This window comes from Amblyomma americanum, chromosome 2 (assembly GCF_052857255.1).
Source record: "Amblyomma americanum isolate KBUSLIRL-KWMA chromosome 2, ASM5285725v1, whole genome shotgun sequence".
NCBI classification, from domain to species: Eukaryota; Metazoa; Arthropoda; class Arachnida; order Ixodida; family Ixodidae; genus Amblyomma; species Amblyomma americanum.
Genome location: NC_135498.1, coordinates 152,113,428 through 152,122,898, shown reverse-complemented (window position 1 = coordinate 152,122,898; position 9,471 = coordinate 152,113,428). Strand labels below are relative to the sequence as shown.

Below are 9,471 nucleotides of genomic sequence, written 5' to 3'. Positions count from 1 at the left end.
CTCCGGGGGACAGCTGACCCCGCCGCCCGCCGCGCGGTCATGGCCGAGGTCCGCCAGCAGCAGCATCAGCCCTACGGGGAGCAAAGGTCCCCGGCAACCAGGACCGCCGGCGGCATGACCTACGCGATGGCCCTGCGCTCACAAAGGTCCAGGCCCTCCCGCCCTGCTGCCCAGGCCCGAGACCCTCCCCTGGACACACAGCCGACGGTGACTGCTGCCCTGCGGATGGCTGTCCAGTCCCTCCTGCCACAGTTCCCTCCTAACTCAGAGGCCCGCCGGCTGTGTGAGGCGGCCCTCGCTGGAGCAAGCCCATCTAGCTACGGACATGGCCAGGCGTAAAGGTCCCGGAGCACGGCCGCACGTTCTGCAGTGGAACGTGTACTCCCTGCGTGCACGCCACGCCGAGCTCAGGGACCTCCTATTGCAGGGCACATTAACACCTGATGTGCTTGCCTTACAGGAGACCCGCGTTCCAGTCGATGCCGCCCGCCTCCCTGGGTACACGGGCTATGCAGGCTGCTCCAGATGTTCACTGCAGACCTGCAGTGCGGCCCCCTGCCTGGACAGCTCCCACCCGCAGGAGAGGCCCCGTGCTGCCATCTACGTGCGGGGCAACCTGCCCCACACCGTCCTGGACGTGGCCTCCCGACATGAGCCTGATGGAAGTCTGCGCCATCCGTGTCCGCCTTGGTGGCAAGGACACATCGGTGGCCTCGGTCTACGTTCCCCCTTGCGTTCCCTGGGACCCTTCCTGTCTAACTGCGCTCTATTCCCGCTTAGGCAGGGATGCACTAATCTGTGGCGATTTTAATGCCCACCACAGAGACTGGGGCAGCCAGACGAGCACCACCCGCGGCAGGAAGCTCCTGGACGCGGTCGCGGCTGCTGGCCTACACCTCCTGCGGCCTAAGGTGACCACGTTCATCCGCCCAGGCCAGTCCTCGACCTGGCCCTCCACTCGGAAGCCTGCCGATACTCTTGGAAGCGGGCAGCGGACTCCCTTGGATCGGACCACTTTCCCATCCACCTGAGCCCTGCCCAACAACAGCGTCCAAAGGACAGGGTGTATCGCCTCATTAAGTGGCCCCAATTCAGGGAGCTCGCTAAAGAAATCCCATTCGCAGGTGACTTCCTGGATTGCCTGAAGTCCTGCGCCCAGGCGGCCACGATGTCGGTGTCGTGTCATGCGCAGGCCCCTGTTCCCGACCTCCGCCTCCTGGGTCTCCGCGCTGCCAGGCGCCGTGCGGAGAGGACGTGGGCCCCCGAGGACTGGAAGGCCTACCGCAGGATCGACGCCACCTGCCGCCGCCAGGCCAACCGACGGACAAGAGAGAGCTGGGCCGGCATCTGCCGCTCACTTCAGTCTGCGCGGCAGTCCTCCAGGGCCTGGCGACTGTTCCGGTCTCTCTTGCAGGTGGCCACCAGCCGACACCCTGTCCTGGGTGCAGCCGTCGCCAGGGGGGTCTCCTACCTGGCCATGGCTGAGCAGCTGGCCGACCACTTTTCAGCCAGCCTCACAATCTCTGTCCCTCCTCTGGTCCCCTTGGCCCAGCCTCCTCCCGGACGACCCCCTCTTCCGGCAGGCGTAACCAGTTCCGTTGCAGCCCTGTGTGAAGCCCCCATCACCCCTCATGAGCTCCACCGAGCCCTCCACCGCTCCAAGCAGCGGAGCGCTCCTGGGGCAGATGGGCTCACTTTGCAGATGCTGCGGAACCTGGGTGCCCCAGAGCAGGCCCGTTTCCTGGATGCCTTCAACATCATCTGGGACAGCGGCATCCTCCCGGAGAGCTGGTCCACAGCAATCGTGGTCCCGATCCGGAAGGCCAGGAAACCCCTCATGGCTCTTTCCTCCTACCGACCTGTGTCGCTGACTTCAGCAGCCTGCAAGTCAATGGAGTTCGTGGCCCTGCAACGCCTCTCCTGGATAGCCAGGGCCAGCGACTTCCTCTCCGAGTGCCAGACGGGCTTCCGCAGGCACCGCTGCACAGCAGACTCCATTGCCGATGTGGTCTCCTGCCTGGAGGAGGCCAAGCAGCAGGGAGAGGTTGCCCTCCTGGTCCTACTGGACGTCCAGGCAGCCTTTGACAGCCTGCCCCACTCCACGATCGAGCAGGCTCTAGACGATCTTGGAGTGACCGGGCGGTTGCGCCGTTTCGTAACCGCCTTTCTTTCCAACCGGTCCATGCAGGTTCGGGTCGGGGGCACCCTGAGCTCTCCTCGCCCCATCACCGCCGGGGTTCCGCAGGGCTCAGTCCTCAGCCCCTTCCTCTTCAACCTGGTCATGGCCGGCCTCCCGAACGCCATCCAGCAGGATCGCCTCCGTGTCTTCTGCTCTCTTTACGCAGATGACATCGCTCTCTGGGTCCGCGCCCCCCGCAGGCACATTGTCTCTGCAAGGCAGGCTCTCCAGCGGGCCCTCGACGCGGTGAAGTCCTTCCTGACTTCCAAGGGCCTGGTGCTCTCCGCCACAAAGTCGGAGGCCCTTCTCGTCCACCCACGAGGTGCACGGGCCACGGCCGGGATCCGCACCTTGCAGATCGACGGCACCAACCTGCCCTGGAGACAACAAATGAGGTACCTTGGGCTAACCATTGACCATCGCCTCACTTGGATCCCAGCAGACAAGCCCCTCCTGCTCCACCTGGACCGCGTCGGCCGAACGGCCGAGCACCTCCTGGCACGTGGGAATGGCTGCTCTGCCTCCTGGGCCATCCGGCTGTTCGAGGCTGCAGCGACCTCGGCAGTCCTCTACGCCCTCCACCTGGTGACCCTCAGGGACACCCGGCTCAACCGCCTCGAGATTGCTCGGCGGAAGTGGATCCGCCGTCTCCTGGGAGTCCCACGGAACTCCCAGACCCCGGCCACCCTTGCCGAAGCGGGGGTGCTCCCACTAAACCTTCTGTTATTGCAGAGAGGCCTCACACACACGGACCGGCTCCACCATGTACCTGACGTTGAAGCCCTCTGTGCACGTCTCTTGGGGTGCCCCCACTCCAGGATGGGCATGCTCGCTGGCGCCTACCTGGAGTCCCTGGGCCAACCTAGCAGCCATCTGGCCCTCCCCCCGCTCCCCACGCGTCCTCCTCTGCAGATCTTCCTGGACTTTGGAGGAACGTCCAAGCGCCGCACACCGGCTGCAGCCATCAAGCAGGCTGCTGCTGCCTTTCTGGAGGAGTGCGGAGACTCCACTCTCCTCTTCACCGATGGGTCGGTACTGCCGGCCTCAGGTCGGGCAGCTGCGGCTCTCGTGGCCCCGCAGTTGGGAGTCACCAAGACTTGCAGGCTCTCCTTCCCAGGCAGTTGAACAGTGGCCGAGCTGGCAGGACTCCACCTGGCGGCTGACCTCATGGCGGCCCTCCCACCTGGTCCTGTGGCAGTCCTCTGCGACTCCCGGCCACCGGCCAGCCCTGCAGCTGCTGACCAGGTCTCACGATGTCGTGGCCACCACCTCTCAGCTCAGGGCCCGTCTGCACGCCCTGGAGGATGCGGGCCGCCGGATCACGCTGCATTGGGTGCCGGGCCACTCCGGCATTGAGGGCAACGACCTGGCTGATGCTTCGGCCAAGTCAGCTCACGCCGATGGGTCCCCGGTATCCTTGGCAGTGACCCAACACGATTTTGCCAGCTCTCTCCTGTTGCAGGTGGTGCGGACCCTTCACCCGGACCGGAGAATAGCGGCCCGAAAGCCCTTCCGCCGGCTCTCGGACCATCTACCCCGGCGGGACCGTTCCCTCCTTCTGCGTCTCCGTATCGGATGTACGTGGACGCCTTCCAGGCTATACGTCCATGGCCGGGCCTCCTCCCCTGCCTGCCCTTCTTGCGGTGACACGGGCACTCTCGGTCACCTTCTGTTGGCGTGCCCGGCCCACGACCTCCCCAGGCAACGCCTGGAGTCGGGCTGCCGGGCACTTGGTCTCCAGACCACCACGGAGGACGACCTCCTGTTCCCGGTCCGCAACCAGCTCCAGGCGCACCGGGTTCTCCTCTCCTTCCTTGGCGAGTCTGGCCTGAGCCTCCTCCTCTAGTCCATTGCCCCGTCTAGCACGAGGCGTTGGCCACAAGAGGTCTGCGGCTCCTTCCCCGGCCTGGTGCTTGCACACTATCCCAGTGCACCAGGTCTATTCCCCCCCGCTGGTGCTTGCACACACTCCCAGTGCACCGCGGTCTTTCCCCTCCCAGGTGCGAGCTGGAATTGCTGCTGCGGCGTCGAGATGGCGGGACCAAAAGATCCTCCTGACGGACCCCAGGCCACGGCTTCCCCCGGACATGATGGCACCCTCTTCCCCCTCCCCTCCCCACCCTACATCCCGCTAACCCCTTCCCCTGGTCCCCAAGAGTGATGCCCTAAGGGCCAACATACGTCGGGACCAGTACCCCCTCCCCAGAATATCCCATAGCACCAACCACCACCACCACCATGAGTGCAGTTCGTGCACCGAACGATGTCGTGCGTGCTCATCGGCGCCCGCACTCTCTCCCGTCCCCTGTGCCCGGCTCCGTGGACACCCAGCTGACTTCTAGGTGCTTCGACGCGTGTGGTGGTGACTTCGGTGTTCGCGTGCGTCGGCGTGGGTGCCCTGTGTGCGGCACTAGTTGCTCGGCTCCCGAGGTGGGACTCCGCCGCCCGTGCCAACTGAGGACGGCAGGAAGCACGGCTGACCCCCCATCCCGGACTCGTTCGGACCTCGGACCAGCCGAGCACTTCGCCACCGTCTGCACATGGGAATGCTCTTCGCTGGCGCGCGCGGGCGCCGACCTACCCGGGTGTTGATCGCTCCTCTTGCCGTGTCCAGGGGTGGAAGTGGTGCGCCATTTGCGCCATCCTGCTCCAAACTGCTTTCCCTGCGCCATCCTGCTCTAAAACACAATTTTGCGCCATAACTGCGCCGCGCCGGCCACTTCGATGTTTTACCGTCAAATTTAGCGAAGCCTATGGGTTATTTTTCCTCTCACTGTGGGCTAGCCGATCTGATCCAATCCGATCCGATCCTTCGTGCGAAGCTGTTTGGTGTTGTGTTTGTAAGCTGCTGCCGTTGGATGCTGGTCGCCTGCAAGCCTGGACATGAGCAAAAGTAAGTGTATTGAAGCTACCGAATCTAGAAAATGCTACATTATAGCAGTTATGTAACTTAAATGCTCAGCCTTGAGGGCAGCGCAGACAGGATTGTCTAAAAGCCAAGCTGGGTGGTCATGCCTTGTAGCTGCAATGGACGAAAATGTGGCGCCATTGTTTGATTTTTCGTGATATATGGTATGCAGTAGGAAACAAGCTAGTGCCACTTGTATTTGTTGGTCCTCGCTTGTCATCAGGTCAGGTTGTCGAGCATACTAAATTCTCGATTATTTGACCCCCGTTTTCTCATATAATTCGAAATAGCAGCGCGGTCCCAAAGCCTATGGTGTCGGACGCTCGCTAGTTCGCACATGAGAAGGTTCGCACTGGTTAATTATGGCGGGGCCGCTTCGAGGTACCACCCGCGACGTCAGTGATTGACCTAATAGACCTCACCGAACCTGTGTAGGGAACAGTGATGCCCGCACACCTCAGGCGCGTGTGTTATGGCAGGCGCGACGTCTATCGGTAGTCCACCACTGCCGAAGTATAAATCAGCTGCATATTTTCAGTTTTGCATCTCTTGAATTCAAGCCATCCCTCCGCTGCCACCGGGCGTGCGCATCGGCCAGTCGCTCCGTTTCGGACATTGCGCGTCACGGGTCGTGTAGTTTTATTTTGTATGTTTACTTTGGGATGGCCAGGTCACGGCGTTCTAACGTCTACGCATCTCTCTCTTGCGTCCACGTGCTTTCTCCGCTCTTCGAGTATGTTAAACCGCCGGGTTTTGAGGACGCTTCACCTCAAGCCTGTTTCACATGCCACCGAAAATGCTAGCGAATCCTGCCGCCGCAGCGGGAAAGCCTATTTTGAGCCGCTGCGATGAGCGACGAGGTTCCAACAAGTTCGAAATTTTTGCTGCGACGCGCCGCTTAATCGCTCAGTCGCTTCCATGTGAACCTGCCGTCAGAGTTCATGCGGTGAAGCATCCTCAAATCGTGATGGGGCCATTTGTGAATAGGCACCACGGCTACTGCGTCACACTGCGAAAAGAGCCGCGGAGGCGCTTATGATTCTGGAGCAGTTGTACAACGTTCCCGACAGTGTGCGAAAAGCAAAAAAACTTGACCAGACTGCAAAAAATTGTCGCGGTCACTTTGTTTCCATCTCAAATTTACTGCAACAATATTCCAGGTGTTCATTTTATAAAACTGCTGTGATGCAAACTGTTTTCATCAGTTTTTTTAGGGCCATTCGATAATTTGGACTTTCAGATAATTTTAACATGGTTGCTATTTCCTTGAAGGCTGAATTGGCTAGATTTTACTGTACTTATACATGCCGGGTGGTGTAAGGCCGCACGTGAGCTGGAGCTGTATTCTCTTAACATTCCACTGGTCATTTTAGATCCATTTGATCTTATGGCATTTGACCACTCGCTCCACAGGAGCCAGCGGTCCAGTTGCTATCCACAAATGCTTGTAAGCTGCGGCTTCGTCACCCAACCTGTGCCAGAGGACCAAATGGATCCGACATAGGAAATGGAATGTTGAGAATACGCCCCTGGGCAGTATTTAGCTGTCTCGTGTGCAGTCTAAACTTTCGAGAAAAAAAAAACCGCTGCAAAGTATTCTACAAACACATTTTAGACATAAATATTTATTCATGATCCTAGTATAGTTGTGGAACTCAAGTGCCTGAAAATTCTTTCGTAGACCACAGTTCCAGGAGCAACTTTTTTTTACTCTTTTTCAGAACAATGCACCAAATTCAACGCAGACGTCCTGACCAAAAAGGATGGCAATGGGGACCTCATATCCCTCTGGTGTCGGCCAAGTGCAAAAGACAGTGATGGCTTTTGTGTGCTTTGTATTGTTACAGTGCACTGCGCGCAACATGGAAGCTCAGCAATAATGCGCCATGCAACGTCTCTTAAGCACATCGAAAATGCAAAAAAACATCGGAACAAAGACGGGGTCCTAACCAAGAGCACTACCATCCAAAGCACCCTAGATTTCACGAAGAATGCAGTGTCACTGTCCCTGCAAGGAGATGTTACAAGAGCTGAAACAGTTTTTGCTCTTTCTGTGGTATCCAACTCACTCCCATACACTTTGGGAGATGTGGCAACAGCAACATACCCCAATATGTTCCCTGATTCACAGATAGCAAAAGCCTTCCAATGTGGCCACAAGAAAGTATTTTACATCATATCTGATGGCTTAGGACCATACTTTAAAGCCAAAGTGCTTGAAGAACTTGCAAAGCCTGAAGTATTCTACACCGTAATAATCGCCGAGACCCCAGTGCCCGAGATGAAGGTGCAGCAGCTGGATGTGCTCATCCGGTATTTCTCTGTTAATGCACAAGATGTCGTTGTAGAGCACCTTCAGTCATTTCACATGGGGCATGCCACTGCAGATGAGCTCTTCTCCTGTGTTGAAGATGCACTTAACGAACTTCCAAAAAATAACATGCTCTGCTTCTTCTCTGATGGGCCAAATGTTATGAAGAGCTTGAAGGGTAAAATAAAAGCAGAACTTAGCCCCAACATGATTGACATTGGGGAGTGCAGTCTTCATAAAATGCATAACGCATTTGCCACTGGTCTCAACACTTTCTGCTCTGAGATTGAATGTATTGTCACTGATATCCATCAGTACTTCAAATATGCCACAAGACATGCGGACATCAAGGATCTCCAATAGAAACTTGGATTGCCACAGCTGGAGTTCCTGCGGCACGTAAGCAGCAGGTGGCTGACACTATTACCAAGTATACAGCGTGTTCTTAAGCTGTATGATGCTTTGAAGTCTTTCTTTTCCAAGGCTGCAGAACCAAGAAAATCCTCATCTATAAGGCACAATCGCCTCGCATCTGCATTTTCTGACAACACGCTCCGAGCACGACTCCTTTTTGTTCAGAATGCCGCCCAGCTCTTTGACAAGTTTCAAACCTTGTTTCAGAGCAAAGAGCCTCTTCTTCATTTATTTTATGATGAAATAGTTGCTGTGGTCAAACAGCTGATGGGCAGATTTTTGCGGCAGGAGTCGTTTGTAGATGTAACTGGTTTCCATTTGAAGAATGTTCAAGTTGAATCGCAAGCTAACTGGAAAGTGAAACCTGAGCTTGGCTTAGATACTGAGAAAGAAATGGAGCTTTCGAAACCAACTCAGAAAAAGGCTTTCTATGTCAAGACCAGAGCTTTCTATATATCCTGCACAAAGTACCTCGTCTCAAGGTTACCTTTGGACAACAAAGTGCTGTTCCACAGTAGATTTTTGAAGCCTGGTGTAGTAGGAGACCACTACACAACGTCACTGCGCTACATCGCGAATGCCCTGCCACAAGTCATGCCACCCAGCGAAGTATCATCTCTAACTGATGAGTGGTTGCACCTTTGCTGCGAAGTTTCTGACTGGGATGTTTCAACAAATGTTGTTGAACACTGGGTTAATGTGTTTGCACTAAAAATGCCCACTGGCGAACCCAAATACCGAAGACTGGGAAGGCTCGTAAGGGCTGTTCTTTCCTTGCCGCATGGCAACGCAGACTGCGAGAGAGGATTCAGCGAAAACAAGCAGGCGCTTCACCATCGAGCCTCTTTGTCAATAACAAGTGTGTCAAGCCTTCGTCAAACGAAAGCATACTTGAAGCGTTATGGGGGTGACGTCACAAAGGTGCCAATCACTAGAGATCTCCTGAAGTGTGTTGGAAAGTCGTACAGTGGTTATCGCAAACGCGTTGAAATGGAAGAAGAATCAAAATCACGCAAACAGAAATGTGATGAGCCACTGACAGAAAGCAGCGAAGAAAAAAAGCTGAAAGAGGAAAAGGCCACCCTGCAGTGCCGTCTATCCACCCTGAAGGCATTACTTACCAGTGCCGAGGAACTCATCAGCACAGGAGTAAAATCGAAGGACATGGACAAAGTGGAAACTGGAATCGTTTTGCTCGTTGATGTGAATTCCAAATTGCCGGCGGTGCTTGAGCGCATTAGAATGATAGATTCCACGCTGGAATCTAACAAGTTACAAGTAATTCTAACAAGCAAATTGAATGCTGAATAAAATGATTTTCTTTGCGTTTTTTTGTATGTCAGTGTGAAGTTGCAATTATTACAAGTACTTTACTCTAGAAACATGCTCCAAAACACAATTTTTGTGCTCCAAAACATAACTTTCGTGCTCCAAAGCTGCTCCGGAATGGCATTATTACTGCTCCATGAGCTGCTCCAAAATGCTCAAGCCTGCTTTCACCCCTGCGTGTCACTTCGCGGCCTGCCCTGCCTCCACTCGGTGCCCCTTTCCCGCCCCAGATCCGCCTCCTCTCCCCTACTCTATCACCCCCCCCCCCCCCCTCCCCAGCAAAGCCCGGTTGTGGTGACCCCTTCATTGGAGGCAATTACCGGGCTGCGC

At 56.3% G+C, this 9,471-nt stretch overlaps 1 protein-coding gene and 1 pseudogene across 2 annotated transcripts; both read left to right on the top strand.

Moving 5' to 3' along the window:
• The first annotated feature begins 1,168 nt into the window (after positions 1-1,168).
• On the top strand, positions 1,169-4,025 carry LOC144120154 (uncharacterized). Its single transcript, XM_077652585.1, has 3 exons — positions 1,169-2,201; positions 2,346-3,207; positions 3,260-4,025. Exons 1-3 carry the CDS (start codon positions 1,169-1,171, stop codon positions 4,023-4,025), a joined length of 2,661 nt encoding a protein of 886 aa, XP_077508711.1.
• A 474-nt stretch (positions 4,026-4,499) lies between these two features.
• On the top strand, positions 4,500-9,270 carry LOC144121912 (uncharacterized; annotated as a pseudogene). The gene has a single exon (XR_013312736.1). The product of XR_013312736.1 is annotated as an uncharacterized LOC144121912 (transcript).
• The last annotated feature ends 201 nt before the right edge of the window (positions 9,271-9,471 follow it).